General features: G+C 41.1%; 1 protein-coding gene across 1 annotated transcript in view; it reads left to right on the top strand.

The window, feature by feature from the left end:
* SAMD13 (sterile alpha motif domain containing 13) overlaps positions 1-24280 on the top strand; it is a 49009-nt gene extending 24729 nt beyond the window's left edge. The window contains exons 5-6 of the mRNA XM_036089886.2: positions 7314-7425; positions 23136-24280. Of these exons, the coding sequence (XP_035945779.2) occupies positions 7314-7425; positions 23136-23279 (256 nt within the window). The 3' untranslated portion in view covers positions 23280-24280. The remainder of the gene's footprint in view (positions 1-7313; positions 7426-23135) is intronic.
* Positions 24281-24998: the final 718 nt, after the last annotated feature.

Here is a 24998-nt window from a genome sequence, read left to right as displayed (position 1 = left end):
AATCAGAATCTGATGTTATAACTCTTCTGCAGATATGTTTGGTAGGATAAGTTAGGGTGCTATATGGTTTCTTGAATGCAGGAGATATATAGGAGTTAAAGGTGATACTTGTAACTGGTACAGTTTTCTTTTTCTTAGTGGAGGTAAAATTTATTCCTTAATATTTTATAGTAATCTGTTCGCTCTGTTATATACTGTATTGGCTCGGGCAGCCATAACAAAATACCATAGACTGGGTGGTTTAAACAACAGAAATTTATTACTCACAATTTTGGAAATGGGGAAGTCCAAGATCAAGGTACCAGCAGATTCGGTTCCTCATAAGAGCTGTCTTTCTGGCTTGTAGATGGTCACATTCTCACTAGGTCTTTACATGGACTTCCTGCGGTATGTGCATGCTGACTCTTATAAGACCACCAATCATATTGGATTAGGATCACACCCTTACGACCTCATTTAACCTTAATTGTCCTATTTCCTAAAAGCCCTGTCTCTAAATGCAATCACATCAAGGGGTAGGGTTTCACCATATGAATTGGTTGGGGTGGGGGCACAATTCACTTTTGTCATATGGCCTTATGATAAATATTTCATTATTCCCTTAAATGATAACTTAAGAATTGAGTCTGTTTATTGTTTTGATTTGTACCGTTATGTCTATTGCAAATGACTACCTTAAAGAAGTGTACATTTTGAAAGAGTAAAATGCATAAGACCATAGAGTCAGCCAAGCATATCATTCAAAACATGAAAACAACAGGAGTTTCATCAAATCCAGCAAAATTCGTAAACATGCATTATATATGTTTTATACATTATCAGCCCTGAATGGTTGTTGTTTTCTACATAGTTTCTGGCACGCTACTGATATCCCTACAGAAGGAAAACCGAGTTTGTCTAAGCAATAAAGCCACACCTAAGTCCTTTGGAATAGTGACCACTGTGCCGTGGCTCAGAGCAGGGAGGGAAAGCTCTCCAGATGGTGTTTGCACAGTTGTCTTTAGTTTTGATTGGGATATGAAATATACGCATGTTTGTGTTTAGCCTGAATTTTGGCATGACTTGGATCTCATAGTGAATAAAAAATTAATTCGTTGAATCCTCTTGAGAGGAGTGTCCTTATTTACACTTGTTCAGAGGTCTTTTTTTGTACTACAAAGTTGAGAACAGGTAGGGAAAGAGGCAGTTAGAGACAACCCTTGTTTTCAGAAAGATGGGGTGGAGTGCTGGGGATACATTATCAGCAGAGATATGTCAAAGACAGAGTGCCATGTGATTTCAGAGGAGAGCCATCAGCCTGAAGGAAGGTATCAATTACAGAGGAAAGAAATGCAGGAAGATGTCCTGTCTGTCCCTGGGACCTGCTCCTGGTGTTTCTTCTGATTCAGAGTTCCGAAGCCTCTCTAAGTACCTAGCACAGCCTGACTCACCTTGCCATAGTGACTCTTCTCTGCTCTCCTTCCTCCATCTCTCAATTCCTCCTGCTCCTTAACCACTTTTTGGAATAAGGCAGGGGACACACATAACCATAACCTTCTTCATCATTTAGCTGAGTTGAGATTTTCCCCTTCGCTAGATGATGAGTTCCCATGGCTCATCAGGTGCCTGGCTTATAGTAAGCAGATTAAAATTAATTAATGTTTGGAACAAAAGATTGGGCATATCAGGAACAGGACTTTTAACCAGTACCTTTTAAAAATGAGTAGGGTTTGATATTTGGAAGCTGAACCAACAGAGCTCTGAACAGCATAACCAAGCTGTGGATATGGGAAAATCCAGGATGTTGCCCAGTTGGATTTCAGTACAAACTTAGAATGGGAAATAAGCCTGGAAAGTTATGTTTGAATCAAATTTGTGAATGCCAAGCTAAAGAATTTGAAATATACAGAAGGCTTGAAGAATTATTTGCTTTTTCAGTGCTTTCATTGCTTGAGTATGCTGCAGCTAAATGCAGTCAACTCTTATTTATCAGAGTATTAAAAAATGAAAAATGTACTGTCAAGAAACCTTGAATCATCTTTTCTCTTTTTAGGCCTGCCTTTTAGCCAGAATCCTGCTAGTTTGGTTGAAGGGAGAGGAAGAAAGGAATAGAGATAAAACTAAAGCTCATTTAATTGCTTCATTGTTAGATACGTCATAGGCAAAAAAAAAAAAAATCAATATCAATTTATTACAATCAGAATTATATTGCTTTTAACCAAAGGCTGTTCTAAGATGGGCAAAGAGTAGTTTAATTTAATTTTGAAAATAAGTTATAAAGATCAAGGCACTACAAAATTAGAATGCATTTCTGAGTGGAAACATAAGTAACATTGAGAATTACCCTTATAAAAAGAGTAATGTGATAAATATATCACTATAATACATTAACTAGTGTCTAAAATAACTTTTGCTGTGAACTTTAAAGCAGAAATGCAATTAATGAGTATAATGGGGTTTTTGAAATCTCATGTGGATTATATTTATCCACAGTTTCCTTTTGGTCTGATCAACCCTCAGAATCTAGAATATCATGAGTACTAAAAACTATACACGTGCTAGGTTCTGAGAAAGGGTTTCAACTATGTTCCACCTGCCTTCACTAATGTGAAAAGAGGAAATGGAGACTTCTGCTGCCAGCGCTTAAAATTACAGTATGTCGACATGAAAAACACTCACAATAAGGTCTCCATCTGCATGTACCTGCCAAATTGTTATTTATTGCATTTCTGTCCCAATTATTATGTCTCTAGCTCTCTTTAGAAATGAGGTGATTGTTTAATTAAGGGATAATTGTTTCCCAGTGTGAATTATCCATGCATGATATAATTTTTATCAGTAATACGATGTACTTAACCCATATGCACAGGGACTAAATGGTGACTGGGTTAAATGGAAACATTGGTTTGATTAAGTGACGGGATCATAGATAAAATCTGCCCTTCATTTCTTGCTAATTTTTTGTAATAAGTTAAAATACTATATATATATAGATCCCGTACCTGGAAAAATATTCATGAATTTATCATCTTTATATAGCATATTTTAAGAAACATTTTTGCTATGATGATAGTGAATAACAAGTATCAAATGATAATAGATTATCATTTTATATCTGCCATCTCATTTCATTGGTGCAAAATTAGCAGCCACAATGGGAACCACCATCTGGGAGGTGTTTTGAACAGTGCCATTTAAATTCCTTCTGTAATTTGACATGCACAAGTTATAAGAAAAGATTTGGAGAGAATGGTCCATTTAAAAGGGAACAAAGTGTCTCAGTTTGGTTACAAATAGCAGTCCTTTAGGAGACGTATGGCTTTCCCAGTGGGGAAGGGTGACACTTAAATCCATCCTCTGAAATGTACTCATAATTTCATGTGGCCTCGGCACTCCGCCCCTAACCCCAGCTCCCACTTTCATGTTGCCCTTGATCATCCTCAGTTGTCTCCTTAAAACTGTTACCAAAACCACTGGTGCCCCAGTGAAATTATTCATCATACTTTATCATAAACAACCTTGAAGTGACATGTGCCTGCATGTCCCTGCCTCTGCAAGGCATCCCCCCTCAAGGCCTAACTTAGGATGTGTTTGGAGCAATAGATGCCTTTCAAAATCGCTGTTGAAGATCCTGAGGTGTCCTATCAGGCAGAACCTTCTGGGCCCTCCAGCGGGTGCATCCTCAGTAACACTTGTGCAGCCCTCAGTTCGAGTAATACTTAGAGGTAGCTGTTTACATGTCTGCTTCCCTCACCAGATTGCTAGCTCTTTGAGGGCAAGGACTATGCATTCCTATCCTCGTAACCCTGCATCTAGCCCTGGACTGAGAAGTTGATAGGCTTGAAGTAAATATTTGTTGTATCAAGGAGTTGAGTGGAAAAGCATAGATTTGGAAGCAAGCATATATGGAATCCAATCCTGGCTTTATCTACTGTGTGGTTTGGGGTGAGTTTCTTAACCTTTCTGAGCCTTAGTTTTCCTAAATACAGGTTACAGTAGCCAGTTGACAAGGAGTTAGGAGGCTGATAATAGGAAATGTATGAAAAGCATATTGTAGACTCTACATACTCTCTGGTTCTTAGTCCACTGACATAACAGAGCTTTGCTGTTCATCAACAGTGCACCTGAGCCCTGCGCTAGGTGCAGGAGAGCTTAAGAGATGAAGATAGGCAGGTTTCTCCTCTCGGGATGTGAGTAGTCTAACACTGTGATTTGTCTTCTACATTATTTGGTTTTTTGCTCTCAAGCCTAAACTTAGGGTGGATCAATCACTAAATGCACTGATTGGTTTCATGCTCCTCGTTTCTTCTGCATGGGTCTCCTTACCCTAAATATGAGAGCGTGCCTGGTTTTCCATTGCTCCTCTTCCTCATGCTACACTGTCAGCAGTATTGTAACATCTTTGTTCTCTGCCGCATTGCTAATTCTCAAGAATAGTTCACAATTATGGAAGTGATGATGTCATATCCCAGCGGAATAAGAATCAGGAAAACCTCCTATCCTAAAATTACAAGGTACATACTTTGTTATTACAATTAGATAGCTATTCTTTATGAGGAAAGGCAGTTAATTGAAGTCAGCCACAAGGAGAGTGAATTCAGATGTTTTCTGGGGCACTTAAGAGTATATCCGATGAGACTTTCTGCTCACTGCTAGAAGTGAGCTGATTAGGAAACTTAAAAGACTTGTTAGAACAATGAACTCCTTTCTAAACATTCTTCGAACCCACCTTAAGCAAGAGAGGGAAGGAAAATGGTATCTTAAAGGAACTGCCCAGTGTCAGCTCATGATCGCCTATGTTAATGGGATGATGGAAAAAATCCCAGCATGTGGATAATTTTTAAAAACCCATTTAACTTTGACTTTAAAATACATAGTTAATATTTGGCAATGTTAGGGTGAAAGTAGTTTTTCCCCGCTGTATATTACCTGTTAAATGGTAAGAAGTTGTGTGTGTGTGTGTAGTAAGCCTGCATATATATGAGTGCATGTGTGCATGGTCATGCAGTGTTAGATTCAGTCTCTAAGCTCCAAAGGGAAAACACTATTAGCTAGTCAGCATTGCCTTTCAATTAAATGTTGTGTTGATAAATCATTGATCCTGTGTGCCATTGATTAAAGGTTCTCTTGTCTTGAGTTAGGATAGAAGTTTGGTTTTTTAATCAAATATTTTAAGTTCCTACTACGAGCAAAACGTTATGCTGGCAGTGAGGCAGAGATACAGCTAGTCCCTTGACTTTTGGATGTTTGAAGGTTTTCAGGAATCCTCGGAGTCTGGGCAATTTCATTTCCATTAAAAGTAACATGAATCCTTTCAACTTTCACTAGCATGTTGAACCTCCCGCCCATGCTTAGTTCTAGGCCAAATTTTCTTCTCACCCTCTCCCAAGATTTCAGTTACTAACTAAAAATTCTATCTCTCAAATGTGTACCTCCAACCCATTCATCTGCTTTGAGTATCAGACGCAGTCCCACATTAAATCTCTGCTTGGATGTAGATGGTACCCAAAATTCAGTGTATTCAACTAAACCTGGCAGTGCCATCTGAGTGAAGTTACCACCATCCATCCAGTTCCATGACACTTCCATCTCCTTCATTCTCTATGTCTAGTCCACCACTAAGTCATGCTGATTTTCTTGGTTAAAAATCCTTTAAATCCACACACTTCCTCCCCTTGTTCATAGCCACCACTCTAGTCTGGATCACCATGATCTCTTGTGTGGATGACTGGAGTAGGCCACCTCTCACTGGTACCCCTTCTTCCCCTCTGGCTCATCTCCAGTTCTCTTTTTCAAAATGCAAATCTGATCAGGTCACCCCCTTTACATAAGACCATTTAGCAAGCTTCATTGCTCATAGACAAAAGTCCAGAATCTTCAGTGTGGCCTCCAAGACCTGCATGCCTCCCTTGACTGTATATATTCCTGCTGAAGAGCCTGGAATAATCTTCACCTGATTTCATACGGTTAACTTCTGGCTGCTTTCCAGACCTTACCCCAAGATAAACTTCCACAGGAATGCATCCCCTAGCCCCTTAAACTGCCGTAGTACAGTGTACCTCTCCTTCATAGCACTTACCACAATGTGCAGCTGTGCATTTAGTTGTATGATTACTGATCATTGTCTATCCCCACAGGACTGTAGGTCCACAAGAGTAAGGACCATGTCTATTTGCTCATTAGTGTATTCCTAGCAGGAGAGCTGGCAGGAGCTTTGTTCTGAAGGATTTCCCAAGCCAAGTTAAGCTATTTGGAATTCATCTTAAAGGCAATGGAAAGCTTCTGATGGATTTTAAGCAGGGGAGCAATGTGATTAGATGTACACTTTGGATGAGGTGTAGAGAAATCCAGACAAATACTCCTGAAAGAGAAATGAGGCAGTCGCAGTAATGGCAGGTCCTTGCCATTCTTTCTCTATTTTCCTATCCCTCCTTTCTAAATCCAGTGAGGCACATTACCCATAGAACTTCTCAGATGCTTTATCATCATCTAGTCATGTGAATATTGGTTGAGTTCCTAAGTATATGCTGGACACTAAGAATAATAAAATGGTTCTGGCCCAGATGTGTATCCCTAACCCACATCTCCCATTCTGATGGGAAAGACTGTCCAATAAGTAGAGAGTATAATCCAGTGTGGAAAATGCTGCAATGGGAGTTTGAATGGAGTTCTCGAATGCAGAGGAGTTTATAACTAAAACAGTTCCCTGGGGCCAGAAAATGCCTCACAGAGGAGATGGCATGGGAACTAGAATGAAGTAGGTAGGAATGGTGGATTGTGTCAAGTAGAGACAAATGAGGGGGCATTGTAAGTGGCTGGAAGAGCACGTGCAAAGGCCCAGAACTGTGAAAGGGCACAGCATTTGGGGGAATGGCTTTAGCTCTGCAATTTCATAGCTGTAGAGAGAATGTGTGGGGATGGGGATGGGCAAGGTGGTAGGAGATGGCAAAGACAGGTACATGGGGGCCATATTGTACAGGGCCTTCTTAATTCAGGAGTATGAGTATCATCCTGTGAGTTGCCAGAAATCATGGAACCACTCCTAAAATCTCTGGATTAAAAACCAATTCATGAGGAAGCACCTCATATGAAGGGTCTAATGGTTTATTAGGAAAACAGTGCCTGAGCCAGTAAGAGTAATTATGTCCTGAACCAAGAAACATAAGAATGATTATGTTCCTGAGAGGTAAACTGGGATCTGGGCCTTTGAGGGAAGAGAGGGACATGGTTCTAGCAAGCTTACCAGGGCCTGCCCCTAGGAGACTGAGTAGTGAGCCAGGCCACACACTCTTGCCTGCTCTGCCATGCCAAGTGTCTGGGTTTGTGTTTTGCAGTTCCATGGAGAATGGGAGGCCGCCGGATCCTGCAGACTGGGCCGTGATGGATGTCGTCAACTATTTTCGAACAGCAGGATTTGAGGAGCAAGCTAGTGCTTTTCAGGAGCAGGTAAGTCTGTTTAGAGAAGCCCATGATGAACAGTTACCTCTTCCTCACAGTGGGCAGAGGGAGTGAGGAGGAAGAGGACCGGAGAGCAGGGAGGGATCTGTGAGGCTCTGCATGTCCTCCACATCAAATACCGATCATACCAGAGCACTGAAGAGGGTGGGAAAGGAGAGAAGAAAAGTGATGAGCTAATGACTCCTTCCTGAGAGAGGGGAACCCATGCCCTGAGACACAGTGACAGCTGCAGGAAGGAGGGCTAACGCTCAGTTACATCTGCATCTTCTGAAAGATGGGACAGCCCTACCCTCACCACAGAAACCAAGAAGAAAGGGAAATGAGGGGCAGATCTGACTAGAGACATGCAGCACCATCCACTACTGGCTCCAGCACCAACCGAGCTAGGAAGCCCCCTCCAATTTGCATTCCAGGTGCTTAGAAAGGTGGAGTGGAAAGAGTACAGATTTAGAGTCAAATCCTGGTTCTTCTAACTCTGTGTGACCCTGGGCAAGTTACTGTCTCTCTCTGAGTCTTGCTTTCACATCCACAACATGAGGCTTCAATGCCCAACTCAATAGGGTGGTGGTGTGAGGATTAAGGAACTTCGTCTGTACGGTGCCTAGGCTAGGTCTTGGCACAGTGTTGATGCCCCTCAAAGTGTTAATTCCCTTCCCTCAGGTCCAGGGTTGGTATTGAAAGGAGGGAGTAGGGGGTCCCTCTCCATTGTTGGGGTGATTCCTGACTTCCATTTTTTAGGCTGGGCCAGCTCTGTAAGGATGGTGCCCAAGGGGCTTTGACCATGAGGAAGCACATTGAGGAGGCATGTTGTGGTCCACACCAGACCAGCTCTGTAGGGAAACAGAGATCCTATCTCCCTATCAATGAAGGCTGCAGTTTTCTAAGCATTACATTTACTTTTCCAGGATTGTAATATAATTGATAGAATTATAAATTGAAGAATGTGTCTGGCTGCTTCTTCCATATCCATTTAGCTCTTATGCTCTTAAGCTGGGTTTGGCTAGGGAAACTTTATATATATATATATATATATCTCAATCTCTAAATCTCCTTCAATATTTTCTTCAAACCTGATATCTCTCTCTCTCTCTCTCCTCCCCCCCATATATATACACACATATATAGCTGTTGCTGTTGTTCATTTGGAAAATTTGCTGAAATAGCAGCTTAATTCACTTCACACCCACCAGAATAGCTAAAATTAGAAAGATTGATAAATTTAAATGTTCATGAAGATGTAGAACAAACACATTCTCCTGTATTGTTAGTGGGGATGTAAAATACTCCTACATCTACCCCATGATCCAGCAGTTTCATTCCTGAGTATTTACCCAAGGGAAATGAAAACATATGTCCATAAAAGATCTGTTCAAAATTATTCTTAGTGGCTTTATTCATAATAGTCTAAAACTGGAAGCCTAAGTGTCCATCACTGGGAGAATGTGGTATAGTCACACAGTGGAATATACCCAGTAATACAAAGGAACAAACTAGTAATGTGTAAAGAAGTTTGGATGAATCTCAAAGTATCATATTGAGTAAGAGAACCCTTACACAGGAGTTCTTATTGAACAGTTCCTATCTTGGTCTGTTCAGGCTGCTATAACAAAAATACTATAAACTGGGTGGCTTATGAGCAACAAACATTTATTTCTCACAGTTTCAGAGGCTGGGGATTCCAAGACTACCAAGACTGCGGACTGGGTGTTTGGTGAGGGGCCTGCCTCCTAGACAGCTGTATTTTTGCTGTGTCCTCACATGGAGGAAGGGATGAGGGAGCTGGGGCTCCTTTTGTAAGGGCACTAATCCGTATAATCACCTCCTAAGGGCCCTACCTCCTAACACCATTACCAATTACCTCTAATACCCCCTGGAAATTACGTTTCAACGTACGAATTTTGGGGAGACACAAACATTCAGACCATAGCAATTTCATCTAGATGAAGGTTGAGAACAGGAAAATGCATCATTGGTAGCAAGAAGTAGAACAGTGGTTGCCTCTGGATAGGTGGGAGTGGAGAATGGCTGGAAAGTGGCATGAAGGAACATTGTGTGTCTTGATGAGGGTTTGGGCTACATATATCTGCTTCCAGTAGATGCACTGAGATGCACAGGCATATACCGATGTTACAGGTCTGTGTGCTACAGAGCCTCTACATTTTACCTCGAAAGAAAAGGAATTATAAAAAAACATGAAGCAATTAGTAGTATGCAAACTGAAGTGTTTAGGGGAATACACTGATTTATATAACTTACTTTGAAATGCATCAAAATATGGATTGACAATTGGATAGAGGAAGGAGTAGAGGGATAAACATGTGATTAGCAGTATAGAAAATGTTAATTGTAGAGTCTAGGGTGATGGTCATGTGGGTGTTCACTATATGTTCTTAAAACTTCATGTTTGAAAATTTTTATAATAAAATCGGGGGGAAAATCGCTCAGGTTGAAAGGTGAAGGCCTACCAGCTGGAACATATTTTATTTTAGTTTTTAATAGAGTAATATCCATTTGTGTCATTACAGTTGAATAACTCTCTTCTAAAATTAAATTTAAATAATATTGTAAAAGGTTAACCAAAGAAAGGACTCAGGTAAAAGGTCTCTTGGCCCAATTCCCAGCTGCCCAAAAGCGTTTTTCAGATTGGACTTTTACTCAGACTCCTCTGAGGCTGATGTCCCAGACTGGGGGGGAGGGGGTGTCCTTTGGGCCTTCCAGATTCTGTGCAGGACCTGAGAATGGAGCTGGCCAGCTCTGAGCTTGGCCCAGGAGCAGGCCCTTTCTCCCGGGGATGACATCACTCTGGCAAAGCATTAGTGGGAAGCAAAAGGAACAGACTCTCCCAAAGCAATTCATTCAGAAGTCCTTCAAGTGGGCAAAGGGCATCATCTTGCTACTGTGCTGAGCCCAACTCAGGAGCCTGAGAAATGAATTCCCAGGGCACTTGAGTTTTGCAAGCATGGTCTAGAAGCTCAAGCGCCTTCATTCTCATGGAAGGGCAGTTAGGTGGAAGAAAGAGTCTGCCTTAAATTATTCCCTGGAAGTGATCCAAATCTTCTTCCTGCCATGTAATTCTCATCATCTTTCCTCTTCTCTTTAAAGGAGGTAGAGGGAGGGCAAGGAGGGAACCACTAGTCAGGCTTAGCCTGGTAAGATAAGTAGCTGCTGTGATTTCCATGAGGACTGAGAATCAGGATCCTTTACCAGGTTACCCTGCCTCTTCCGTCATCATGCCTCAGAAAGCTTTATGTTTCACCTTCAAGGATCTTCCTGTCAGTGAACCTCAAGTTCACCCTAGATGGGAAGACCGCCACCCCCAGCCCAAACTGACCCTTTGGAACATGACCCTTCCAGGCACATCTTCTAGGTCACGACAGCAGAGAAACAATAAGGACTACATGTTGAAATCTCCTTGGGGAAAGCTTTGCCCTGCCATTGGACAGAAACAGCACAGAGCTGGAAACTACCCTCACACTACCTTGGAAAAGGGCAGGTCCAGAAAGGATAGTACAGTTGCCAATGATGTGGGGAGCTTAGTGTCATGGCCGACAGTGGTGGACTGAATGTTTGTGCCCCTCCAAATTCCCAAATTCGTATGCTGAAACCCTAACTCACAATATGATGATATTATGTGGTGGGCCTTGGGAGATAATCAGATTTAGATGAGGTCATGAGTGTGGAGCCCTCGTGATGGGAGTAGTATCCTGAAGAGAAGAGACCAGAGAGCTTGCTCTGTCTTTCTCTGTCGTGTGAGGATGCAGCAAGAGCATAGCCACCTGCCAGCCAGGAAGAGGGCTTCACCAAGAACCTGACCATGCTCACACTGTGAGCTTGGACTTCCAGCCTCCAGAACTATGATCAGAACTTAGAGCTGACTAAAATAGTGACATTGATGCTGGACATGTCCACCCTCAGCTGGGCTGACTTTGAGGAGAATATCCGCCTTCATGGTATGGTCTCACAGTACGATACTGGATATTCTGTTGCTGTAGCAACCAGACACAGAGGTGGCTTTCTAGTATACCTCCCTGGAAGATATCTGGCCATTGAGTGAGGTTTGTCCAAAGGGCCAGAATGGCATCCCATGTTTCTTTGGTATGAAGCATCTGGTGAAGCTGGTGATCTTTGCATGACCTCCTTTTCTCTGAGCAGGCACACTGCCACATGACAATGATTTCTATTAAATTTCCTTCTGGTGTAATGATCTCTATCAAGTTTTCTTCTGGAAAACCTCTTTTGAGCCTACTGTGTGAGCCACAACTATAAGCCAAAATAATTGTCAAAAGGGAGGTTCTAACTAAGCCCCCGCCCGGACCCTTGCGCCACCCCCCGTGACCCAGTGTCAGTAGTATGTGGGTTTCAAGTTGTTTTACTGTTCTGGCCAGTTGCCTTTAAGACCAATGATATCCCTCTTCCTTGGCTCACTGACCTCATTAACATAGTGCTCCAGAGGGTTCACTGGCCAGTAGGAGCAGGAGCCAATGGGAGTCCTTCCTAGAGGAGGCAGTAATGACAACTCTGTCAGTACTCTTTCCCATGGACACCGTGGGGTGATGGCTGTTTTCCCAAGTGTCTTCTGGCAGGCAGATCTCTCATGCTGTGGTGAGTCCTAGTTTCTTTTCTCCTGATTGACACTGGTCACTGGAGGATCCTGAAGAGTTTGCCTTTCTAGAACTCAGATTTCTATAACATGAATGTTGATTTAAACAGACAGAATATTGCTCAGGCTGTTGCTTTAATAGTCAAGTGTTAGCTTAGACCTGGCCTTCATGAAGTATGCTTTCAATGCACAGCACAGAGCACAAAACTACTTGAGATGTTGTATATACACAGTTGAATTTTGGTGACTAGATGATAAAAAATTGACACTTGCCCATACATATGGGTTGCCTGGTTTTCAAGAGTCAAAGGTACTTCAGGAATTTTACTTTCCTAAGAGCATTAGTTTTTAAGAGAACCTTTTGACTAACTTCATTCCAAAGCATCTCCGCCTTCTTCACAGAACATTTAGGACAAGGTTTACTGTGTCAGCCTCTGAAGGCTAAATGAGCACCATTCTCTGGTGGAAAGCCATTTCTATTGACAGTGCTTTTAGTTGCCAGTTAAGGAATGCTGGCGGTCCAGGACAGCACCATCACCACTCAGACTGGACCCTAATGCAGGTCCCAGACAGCTCTGTCCCTCATAATGTAGTCACTTCACTTCCATGTCTTCATCTGTCTGACTCGCATACTCAGATTGTACATGACGAAGATGGAAGGCAGCGATCTGCCATTCAGTCAGTGTCATATAATTCATATTGTTCGGATTCCTCAAACTTATAAGTAAGTAACATCAGTGATTCTGTTTCTGGAACAATATGTATCACTGAGGTAATTTTTTTCTCGGAGTATCATGACAACATAGTATACAATTCATGGTGACAAAATACTTTTACTCTATTATCTCCTCACTTTCCCAAACCACATGTATAAGAGCAGTATTTTACTCTGAAATATCCAACTGGTTGTTTAAGCCATTCATTTAAAATGCAAAGATTGACATTTTTTTCAGATGACTATTTGCTAACTTTCTGAAGCTACTGACTAAACAAATGTGAGTAAAAATTCTCACTGCTACAAATTGCCAATAACACTATTTCCAAAAGGAGTAGTAAAGTGGGAAGGCCAATCAGAGCAACTCTGAGCCTAGTGGCCCAAGTCATTGCCAGAGATTTCAACTGTAGTGATTTTGGTGGATATTTTCTTTTTTTTTTAAGATTTTATTTATTTATTTATTTGAGAGAGAGCAAACACAAGCTGGGAGAGGGACAGTGGGAGAAGGAGAAGCAGACTCCCCACTGAGCAGGGAGCCTCATATGGGGCTCAGTCCCAGGACCCTGAGATCATAACCGACTGAGCCACCCAGGCACCCCTGTGGTGGATATTTCTACTTAGACCCAGGACAAATCCAGGTTTTGGGAGGTCTAAAGCTTTTACAATTTTAAGAGCCCTTCTTGGGGAAAGAAATTCAAAAATATGAATACAGAATTACTGAGGCAAAAGTTAAGCTTCATTAGCTTCATGGTAAATTCAGCTCAGAGTGAGACCAGTTAAAACCCCACAAATTGGGGGGCACCTGGGTGGCTCAGTTGTTAAGCATCTGCCTTCAGCTCAGGTCATGATCCCAGGACCCTCATCAGGCTCCCTGCTCAGTGGGAAGCCTGCTTCTCCCCTCCCACTCCCCCTGCTTGTGTTCCCTCTCTCACTGTGTCTCTCTCTGTCAAATAAATAAATAAAATCTTTTTTTAAAAACCCACAAATTGGAAGTAACTCTTACTACTTTATCAGCATTTTATAATACCAACTACTGTAAATATTTAAGGTGCTTTGACACATGATATTTCTTAACAGTTGAAGGCTTCTGAAATGCTTAAAATATTTTATAACATAATCAATAGGGGAATTGGCAACTCAAACTCTGCTGATGCGTCCTTCCAGTCTATAAATATTTAGGAAGTAGTTAAAAAATAGATGGATGATGCTAACAATAAGAAAATAGCCAAGAGAATTGAAAGCAAAACTGATAAGGAAAGGACCTTTTGAGTTTTTGATTGAAATAGAGTAGATTTGTATAAGCCAAAAATCCCAAATGGTTGTTTAAGTCATTTATTTGAGATGAGACCAGTTGTAAGACATTATCACCTAGTCAGATACATACATGGTGCTTCTTTGGCTTATTCACTCATTCAAGTGTTTCAATAGTTGTTGTAGCTTTTTCTAACACTTGTTAAAATGAATATAAAACTATTGAAGTAAATAATACTCATTATTACAAGTATTGTTTTACTTTAACAAAACCACCTGAAACCATTGTAGGTTTGGGAACCATTTGAAGGAAGCACAGAATTCCTGGCAGGTGAAGATCAAATACAAAGGCATGAGAAAACATGGTTTATCTTGAGAATTCCAAGCGCCTTGGAGTAAGAGGTGTGGAGCAGGGAACGTCAAGGGATAAGACTGAAAGATAAACAGGGGTCCAGAATACAGATAGTCTGGTTTGCCTGGCAGAAGAGAGACTTCACCTGAAAGGCCCTGGGAAACCATGGAAGGATAGCAAGTGGGAAGTGAGTGCCAGGATAAGATTTGCGGTTTTGAAAGATCAATCTAGTGGCAATGTGGAGAGTGGATTGGAGGACAAGGAGATGGAAGGTGGGAACGCTGCTGCAATAATTCTACTGGGCAAAGGAAAAGATGGATTAGAAAATCTGGGGAAGATGGCCAGAAGAATTTAGTGGATCACTGGCAGTGGAGGTTGAAGATTTGTCCCATCTCTGTTCTCCGCCATAACCCAAGACCAAGTTCACTGCCCACAAGTGGGAAAGGGAGGGGCTTGGATGACTGCCAAGTTTCCAGATTGGGTGGTTGTAAAGTAGTGCCATTAACTAGGATGTTTGTGGGAGGTAAGTTGTAAAAGGGATATAATGAGCACAGTTTGGGGTACATTAAATTTGAAAGCCTATGGTACATTCAGGTGTATATATCTAGCAGACAGTTTGGGGGAAGAGTGAGACCTAGAGACAGAGCTATGAGGTCATCAACAGTCATAGGAGAGATGACAATGAGAGGCATTTAGAAGGGGCTGAGAAAAAGGCCAAGGTCAGCACCCTGGGGAATACCAAGGTTTTAATTGTTTGGAGAAGAAAGGCAACTAGCAAAAGCAACTGAAAAAGAACCCTCAGGGAGGTGGGGAAAGAATCAGTAATGAGAGGTTGTACAGAAACCAATGAAGGAGCAAGTTTTAAGAAAAATGCAATGATCGACAAGGTCAAATACCTCAAAAAGGTGAAGCCCCCGTGGGGTCTGTGAATGACGGTGGAGTTTCAGTGGAGTTGGGGAAGGGAGAGGGTGGGTGACTGTTTGGGAAGTGGAGGACCCTTTCCTCCAAGTTGAGGAGTGAGTTGGGAGGCAGGCAAGTGAAGGGAGAACCAGTAGCTGGAGGGTCATGAAGGCATGAGGGTTCTTTTCTAAGAGAGGAGACACTCAAACTTATTTACATGCAGGAAAGTAGCCAAAAGAATTAGACAGGTTAAAATTGAATGAAATTGAGGACAGTTAAATAAAGCAAACTCCTTGAGGATAAGGAAAAGGATGAGATCAAAGAGTATGGAAGGGCAAGGACATGGAGAAATTGGAAACCTCATGCATTGCTGGTTGGGAATATAAAAGGGTACAGTCACTGTAGGAAAGTTTAGTGGTTCTTCAAAACGTTAAGCATAGAATTACCATATGGCTCAACAATTCCCCACAAAGAATTGAAAAGAGGGACTCAAATAGATACTTGTACCCAAATGTTCATCACAGCATTATTCACAATTACCAAAAGATGGAAACAATCCAAGTGTCTATGAACAGATGAATGGATAAACAAAATATAGTATATACATACGATGGAATATTACTCAGCCATAAAAAGGAATGAAGTTCTGACACATGCTACGTGGATGAACCTTGAAAACACTATACTAAGTGAAGTTAACCACTTAAATATTGTATGATCCATTTATATGAGATGTATAAGATAGGCAATTCATAGAGACACAAAGTAGATTAGAGGTTATCAAGGGCTGGTGGCAGGGGGAGTTACTGCATAATAGATAATAATTTCTGTTTGGGGTGATGGAAGAGTTTAAAAAATAGATGGTAGCAATGATTTCACAATGTTGAGAATACAATTAATGCCACTAACTTGTACACTTAAAAATAGTGAACTAAAATGGCCTGCTTCATGTTACACATATTTTACCATAATAAAATGTAATGTCGGCCATAATATACATGATTCAGTTCATTCAATTTGGTCCATAAAATATTCAACTCTTTCATTTTTTTGTTTTAAAAAAAAATATGAAGGGATTAATTCCGAACAAGACAGGGATATCTTCCTCTATCCTTCCTATTCTTCCTCTATCCTTCCTGTGCTTTGGGGGCATAGGTGAGCATGTGTACAGACCTAGCTAAGATTGCCCTTGTCCCCAGGGACATTAAGAGAGTTCCTGACAGCCTCTATTTCCTTTGCTAAACAAGAGGCAAGCTCCTGTGCTTGGAGTGGACAGGATGGGGAGAGGTTTAATAAGGAACTAGAGGAGAGCAGTGAAGGGGAATGGGAGAGGGAACTGACCAGGATACATAGAACTGCTAAGGAATTTTCCTGACCCAGCTGAGACTGGCACACGGCTCCTGGGTAGTGTTTCATCTTCACAGCTTGTTTGTTTTCCACAGTTGCACCAGGCATAGGAATCAGAGAAGGTGGATTGCTATTCTGCTCCTGGATGGGGTGTTTGTGGCGTGGGCATAGCAGATGACTAATGGCCTAAGAGGGCAATCTGAGAGGGCATATAAAAGAATGGTTCCCAGGGCCAACCAAGGGATGCAGACTTGATACAAATGAGGAGTCTGACCCTGGAGAAAGTAAAATTGAAATGTGAAAGTGGGTGTAATGAGAGTGAGGAGCAAGAGATAGGATAGGATTTTAGACTTTAAGTGTTGCAGAGGTAGGACTCTGCTGGTTGATGATATTACTGAAGGTGGAGTTGTGGAAATGGTGTATTAGAGTAGACTAACTGCTGTCACAAGTAGATGAAAAGATGTATAATGGCCTAATTATAGTAGAAGTTTATTTCTTATTCAAATAAATAGTCCATGGTGGTCTTGGGAGTGTTCTCCTTCACTATAATTCAAGAACCCAAGGTGATGGAGGCTCTGTCGTCTTCAGTCAGATCAAGATCATCCAGACATTGACATCCAGTTGGCACAAAGATAAAGAGCAGGGAGGAGCACACGTAGGTGGTCTTATGGGCCGGGTGCACACAGGAGGAGGCACACATCATCTCTTCATATGACATTGGCCAGAACATGGTCACATGCCCATGCCAAATTTCAAGGAAGTCTGAGAAATGTGTAACTGTGGGTCCTGGAAAAAAGAGCAGCCAGCAGCCCTGGTTACACTTGAGCCTCAAAGTCATTTTTTTAAAACATCTGATGTTGTGATGCTGCTACTTAGTTTTGTTCCTAAGTCCAGAGATAAGTTTCAAAAAGACTAACTTTATAAAGATAGCTGAAGTGAAAAAGCCTAATCTGACCATACATGGGAAGCCTTCACTTCTAATTCTGTTCCTTGTATTTATTCTGGTGGGTTTTTTTTTTTTTTTAAATCTAGGCAGACATCTCTGTAACCCAGTTTCCTCATTTGATGAAGTAAGTTTCATTCTTTTTCCTTCATCAGAAATGTGTACAAGATTTTTTTGGTAATAGAGCCCCTTTATCACCCACTTTGTGCCAGCAGCAAATATTAAATAACAGGGAAATACGCATTAAGTCACTGAAGGCATTAGCCCTCACAATGAGCCCAAATGGATTTTGTGTCAGATTTAAGGGCAAGACCCATTTTGCTCTGTTACTTTAACAAATGAGGTAAAGACTTCTTTTTGAGCCACACAGATGGTTTTTTTCTGTAAACAAGCTGCTCAGTGTTGGTTTTTTAAACTAGGTGAAGTCTTCCTAATATGTATATTGTCCACCTCTGATTTTCCACCAATAGGAATTCCAGGCAAGCACAGCATCAGCTGAGAGTCATGGGCTGATAATGTTGAACTCATAGTCACTCCCCCAACATTGAGCTGTTGGGGGCGGTGGGCAGGGTAGGGGGTGGGAATTGTAGAGGACACCAAAGAGGAATTTCCTCTCCAGAAGAGTTTGTTCCAACAACTATATAAGATTCAAAGGGTCTTGGTGTAGACTAGAGTAGTTCACGATCTTACTTTCCAAAAGTACATGGAAGTTCTTCTGAAAACAAACTCTTTGTCTTGGTAAGGAGAGGTCCTTTAAAGAAACATGGTGAATTACTACAAAGTACTAGGGGTGCCTCAAAACGCGTCCCCCTCTGATATTAAGAAGGCTTACCACCAGTTAGCTCTTCAGCTACATCCAGACAAGAACCCAGAAAACAGGGAGGCAGCTGAGGAGAAATTCAAACAAGTAGCAGAAGCCTATGAGGTCTTGTCTGATGTCGAGAAATGCAACAACTATGACAAGTCCAAAGAGAACCACATCAAAATGGAAAATACAGGTGACTGCAGAGATAAAAACTGCTTGAAAGAGGAACCACGGTTTGAGAGGCCACACTGTGGGTTTCAAAATGTCTTTGAAGACAAAGACTTCTTCTCAGGAGATTATTTTTCCATTGGTCATGTGGGTAAGGCCAGGAGATTTCGCTCCTCCTTCTTTGATGTGATCCCCATATTGGACACAGGATTTTCCACATTTGTATCCCTGGGCTCCAGACCAAGTCCCCCTTCCTCTGGGACATTTGTACCCTTTGTAAGCAGTGGAATAGGAAACTTCAGACTGGTCACCACTTGTAGCCAGATAGTGAATGGCAAGAGAGTTGTTACAAAGAAAGTTCTAGAAAACGTGAGAGGGAAGACTGAAGTGGAAAAAGACAGCCTATTTCGTCAAATTCGTCCACGTCTTCGGTAAGGAGTCTGTGCTTTGTTCTTTCATGGGGAGACTTTCCTATAAGGCTGGTGAGTCTGATGCTTATCAAAGACAGAATTGGAATCTGAGAGTGTGTTGAACTAGAATGGACAGAAGTCAGCTTAGTCCAAACCTCTCGTTTCACAGAGGAAACAAATAATGGGCCAGATAATGGCTTCCACCCCATCTTCTGGTTCTAACTGAGGCTTCTTTTCCTCTGCACGATATTTGGGACAGTGGAGGCTACCACCACATATATGGCCTTCTGGGTTAGTTGCAGGGCCCTATCATCAGAAAGCCCATTGACTTCTCTTTGACTTTTTCCCTGTCCTTCCTTGTTATTAACCAGTTTCCTCTTTCTTGACGGCCACTCTTTTCTCTTCCTAACCTCTTTCTCTTTTCTCTTCCCACCTCATCTTTCTTCCCATACATTTCCAACGGACCATATCACAATTAGGCTCAGTTGAAAGATCTACCAAGGTGTAGATTAGCATTTGTAGAGAGAAAGAGTGAAAAGTAAATGGGTTAAGATTTTTTTATATATACTTTTTTTTAAATAGCTAGCATTTATTGAGTACTTGGTAGATATCAGGCATTCTACTTCACCTGTGTTTATCTCAATAATCCTTTCAGCAGTGAAATACAGTAGCTACTTTTCCTCCATCATATAGATAAGGAAATGAGGCTTAGAGAGATTAAGTAACTTGCCTAGGCCCTACCTAATAAGCAATAAAATAATGTCTTACTCTAAAACACATGCTTATCTACTGAGCTATGACATCTAAGGATCCCACTCATTTATTTTTACATCTAGGGTCTTGCCCTCATTGGAAATTTACACCTAACATCTCTAAACCTTACTTCCATGCATGAGTACTTGCTGGAACTTATTAAGTAGGCAAAGATTTTTTGCATAAATATTATTGTTCAACGAGTACTTGGTTACTCTTACATGAAAACAGAAGCCATGTACAGTTTCACTGAAACTGACAAATGATTATCCCTTAACACAGGGATGTAAACAGGATCCCAAGATGTGAACTATCTTTTTGTTTTGGCTTTAATCATGATGTACATGCAAAATCATGGGATTTTTTTAATGTTTATTTAACTGGATCTGGTCACCCTCCAACTCCTTCATTTATGCTAATAAACAGACTGGGGTACAGAGGAGTGGCTGCTTGTGGAAAATTACTGATGGAGTCTGCATCAGAAACTCTGTCTTCCGGTTCCCAATCTCATGCTCATTCTAGTACACCATGCTGACTGGCAAAATTTGGATTTAATTTGCATCTCAGTCTTTTATAGAAGTTATGTAACAAATGATTCGCTTCCTTAATCAAGGAACTTTTCTGTGTTTGCAATTTTTATGAGACAAATTTTTGATGTAGTCTTTGAGCTTTTTTAATCTCACCAAATCTTCTGAACTTGAACAGGAATACGCCTACATCCCTCTGGCAAAGGGTAGCATTCAGGCAGGGACACACTTCCAGAAAGGAAGCAGTAGATGGATTTGGAATTGGAACACATCCTGTTCTTGCCGCTTAGTAGTCATTGAGAACCTCCTATCTGTCGGGCGCTGTGCTAGGTGCCTTACGGGAATGAATAATTTCTAATCTCTAGAATCCTTCAGGGGGTTATTTTCATTTTGCAAGTGAGGAAACTGAGGCTCAGGAAAGTCAGGTCCTTTACACAGGGTCACACAATAAGCTGTGGAGACAGGGTTCAGACTGCAGTTTGCTTGACCTGGAAGCTCACATTTCCATCACGTTGTATTTCACTGCCATTCATCTGAGTTGCTATAGTCATGACCAAAGAGGAAAGTTTTGTTGTATGTATGAGTTATATTCATTTCCAACTTTTAAAATGAGGATTTCCAGATGGAGCTTTCTTTTACCAGCCCTAGTGTGAGGTGAACTGCAGTGTGGCTACTGAACAAAGGGAAAATCAAATTGGAGCATGAAACTTGATTTTCCATTTTGTCTTAAATAAAATCCAAATTTCAGCATTTTTCACAGACATACTTGGCTTTTGACAGAAATGCTGAGTTGTAGAAGGACTTTTTTGCCAGCGAAGATAAAAAAAAAAATTCACTTTCAGTTAGTCAAGGAAGTTTTCTTGTTGTGTAGAAATGAAAGCAGTGTCATCTCTTCCTGATGCCCGTTTAAAATATGTAGGAAGTTAAGTATGAGCAAACAACAACAAAGGAAAGATGGAGAGCAGGAAGGGCTTTGCTGTTTTCTAAAGCGTTCCAAGTGAGTCCATCTTCATCTCAGTCAATCTAAGATAGACGGTGAGCTTTGAAGGGACCTATGATTCAGATTCCTGTGACCTCAGAGTGCCTTCAGAACTGCTACTGTGGTTTCCGCATGTCATAAGTTCCTCTGCCAATTATTATCCTTACAGGTTTTACTGATAGGCGGTCTTTGGGCTCACTAGCCACGTAAGGAGGAGAAAATATTTTAGGGTTGGAAAGTCAAATCCTCTGTCCTGAAATAATTTTCCACTCTTGCCCTGTCAACTAACTGCTTTTTTATGCGCCATGTTTTTGAATAGTTGTCTCTCACAAATTAATGTGAGACCTTTTTTTTCTAGTTGTCAGCAAAATAAAGGTTTCCAGAGTTCAAAAACACCATAGAGCAGTTAGAAGTAATTCCTTGTCCTTCTGTTCTGGTTCATGGTAGATGGTTGACAAATGACATGAGGACCATGGGCCTGTTGAGGAATAATGACAAGTGATCGTATAACTCATAGCTCAGGAAGCATTTGCAAAAGTAATATGTGACGGAATCCTGTCAGAAACCCAAAAATCCCCACATTACCAACCAAGGAGACAGAGGAGGAAGGAATTTACCTAAGGTCAGAAAGTGGGTGTTTCTTCAGCCCGCTAGACCAGTGCTGCTTCTCCACACACTGAGACATACAAAGCACATTTTCTTCATAGCCGGGCAAAACACAAGGGAGTTTGGAGGAATGGCCTTGTTGGGGTCATTGTACTAAAGAATCACAGTTTTATGTAGTTACAGTTACACTCCCAGTCCCCTTGTCTGTCCATCAGTGGGGGAGAAGGGTGCAGGCATATATCTGTACAGACATGTTGAGGCTTACCCAACATGCACAGCTGGTCCATCTCTTGAGCCCAGGCCCCCTAAGAGCCAGCTCCCTTGTCCCCACAATAAAAAAATAACAGAAATAAGGTGGTATGCGGCATCTTTCTCAGTGGTCCCTTTCCAAAAGTTCCAAACTACTTTCTGTATTTGGGATCCATATCCCTTTCATGGAAAGCCTGTTTATATTTCATCCCCAAAGCTTTGTGGTCTCCAGGGCACTCTGGTTGGGTACCTGAAGGGGGTGGGAAGTGGACTCTGAGAGAGCTCTACCCCTCACTACCTTATTTGGAATCTTGGGGACCCACTGAGAGGAAGTATGGTAGGGCCCTCAACATGAGAGGTTGAGTTTTGGGTTGAGGCAGGATGGTTCTTCTTTTAAAGGACAGGAAAGAAGTTCACAGCGAGTGAATCATTTTTCCACTGCCCATTGTTGTGATTGACAAGATTCCAGAAAACCTAGGATTCTATGACCCCATTGGTTCACCTATACTACACATATTTACTTCCAAGTGTCAAGAGAAACAAAGGCGTTATGGAAAGAACATCGGCTTTGGCTTTAGGCAGATGAGTTCAAATCCTCTGTTTTCCTTGCCTAACTTCTTGATCTTAGGCACGTTAACTTCTTGCCTTGGTCCTTGGTTTGCCTGTAAAATTAAGCTGATAATCCCTGCCTGTCCTAATTTATAGAGTTGTTTTAGGAATTAAGTACACAGAAATTTTGCACAAACTTCAATACATTTTACAAATGGAAAGTGTCATTATTTCTTTCAGAAACAATATCTCTGATCCTTACAAGTGTGTGTGCCAAGCCTGCCGTCAGTTTTTTAAGATGAGACTTAAGGGATGTGATCTTGAAAACGAGATCAGCTATGGATTATATTTAATCCAAAACTAAAAGTGGAAGATGGAACATAAAAATAGAGGAGTCCATTTTTTCCATTTGACCCAAGTAAAAAAAGTAATGTTTTTAGCTTGAGGACAATCAATATGTCTTTTTCCTTTGAACTTCTTTTGTTCTTCATTATCCTTGCACTTTTGGACTTAATGTTGGTTTTACCCTCTGCTTCCATTATAGGAAATTGATGGAAAATCCCTGCTATTGATGACAAGAAATGACGTGTTGACAGGACTTCAGTTAAAACTGGGGCCTGCTCTGAAAATCTATGAGTATCATGTAAAACCTCTGCAGACAAAGCATCTAAAGAACAACTCTTCATAGTACAGTCAAATTGGGGTGTTAGACCTCAAAAAATACATAATGACATAATTTAGTTTCATGTGATGAAACTTTGTAAACAGAATACATACATGTGTATATGTAAAGAATTTCAGTCAAATGAAACGTTATCCTATGGGATAGACTAGGCAATCCATCGGCTGACCTGAACTCAGCCAGGAGGAGCAAGGATGACTTGTGGACAGCATGGTTTTCCTGGTGGAGCTTGTCAAACAGAGTTATCTTTGACATGGTTGGACACCCCTCCCCACCAAAGGGGTTTTCTTCAGATGGCTTTCCCAAAATCCTTGAAAAAGTGTTGAATGGCATGATCCTCTGGTTACAGATGTAGGGAGATTAAAGACAAGAAAACTTGGGGAAGGGGAGAAAAGAGAGAGAGATTGCTGTCTCCTTTGAATCCCTCTGCTCCTTAGAGTTTGTGTTATTGGGATGGAATTGCCGACACCCTCTTTTATAGAGGGTCCTCCACTTGACCTTATTAAGGTTTCACTGGGATATACTGGAATGTTTGAGAGGAATGTGCGTCACGGCCCCTACAGGAGCAGAACCTCTGAAAAGAGAAACTCTGTTGTGTCTTGGGGATCTCCATCCATATTCAGCTTCTTTCACAAGGGGTAATGGTATTTTCTGCATAGATTTACTTTCAGATTGGTTCTTTGTTTCCAAAGAAGAAAGCATTTTTTCACTTTATGGTTTGTATTTATACTGATTTGTTTCTGAAGGAATTTACCAAGAGTTACAGATCAAAAAGCCTTGTTACTAGTACAGAATATTTTTATATATATTCCTTCATGATGGTGTAATATTTTTTTAATTGCTCTGATGCTTTGTTTGATTCTTGGTTTGAGTACTTGTTTTTAAGAACTTGAAAAAAAGCGAGCTTGCTACATCTCTGTTCAAAGAGACATTTGTTCAAATCTCTGTGTGTCAATGCCTTGTTGAATTGGTGCTTTGTGGTCGCAATAAAGCATTGCTTCAGTTTATTGCCAGTGTATGTTTGATCTTTTCTGTTTGGTTGCCTCTTCAGTTGGGATTAAGGATTAAGGTTATTCCTCAACACCAGGGAAAGAAAGTTAAGCCTAAAAAAAAAAAACCAAAACAACAACAACAAACTTTCAATACATAAAACATTTTGATCTATTTGTGGGTTTATCTTCTTTATAAACTGCATTATCCAAGTAGGCCTTGTTCCTTCTCTTGCCCCCATCCAAAAACCAATTTTAGGTGTCATTTTAGCCAAAGAATTTTTCTTCTTTTTTTTCTGTAGGCTAGTGGGGTCATGATTTTCTGGAAATTCTGATGAAAGCTATGTACTTTCCCTCCAGGCAAAAGCTCATATTCCCACATATAAAACTTTGCAGAGTTGGTGGACTCCCCGAAGTTCTTCTATCTTCCCCTTCCTCAAGTTAAGAGCTGCTATTTTAGAGAGTGTTATAATTCAATCTCCTGTGAAAATAATTTCTCTAAAGAACAGAAAATCTGAAGATGAGAGTGGAAAAAACACAGGAAGTGGTGTAATGAGTGGGGTTGAAAAATGCATTCCAAATTAATTCAGTTATGGAGTGGAGTGTCTGAAATTTAAGTAATGCTTTGTTTTGCATGCTAAGGGGGAGAAGGGGTTACAAAAGAGACATTTTCCATCCCCACGTTCTCGCAGTCTACAGAACATGCAAAACTAAAAGGCAGAATATAGTTAAGTAC

Source organism: Halichoerus grypus, chromosome 5 (assembly GCF_964656455.1).
Source record: "Halichoerus grypus chromosome 5, mHalGry1.hap1.1, whole genome shotgun sequence".
In the NCBI taxonomy this organism is placed as follows: Eukaryota; Metazoa; Chordata; class Mammalia; order Carnivora; family Phocidae; genus Halichoerus; species Halichoerus grypus.
Note: the sequence above shows the minus strand (reverse complement) of the source record. Positions and strands in the feature narration are given on the sequence as shown.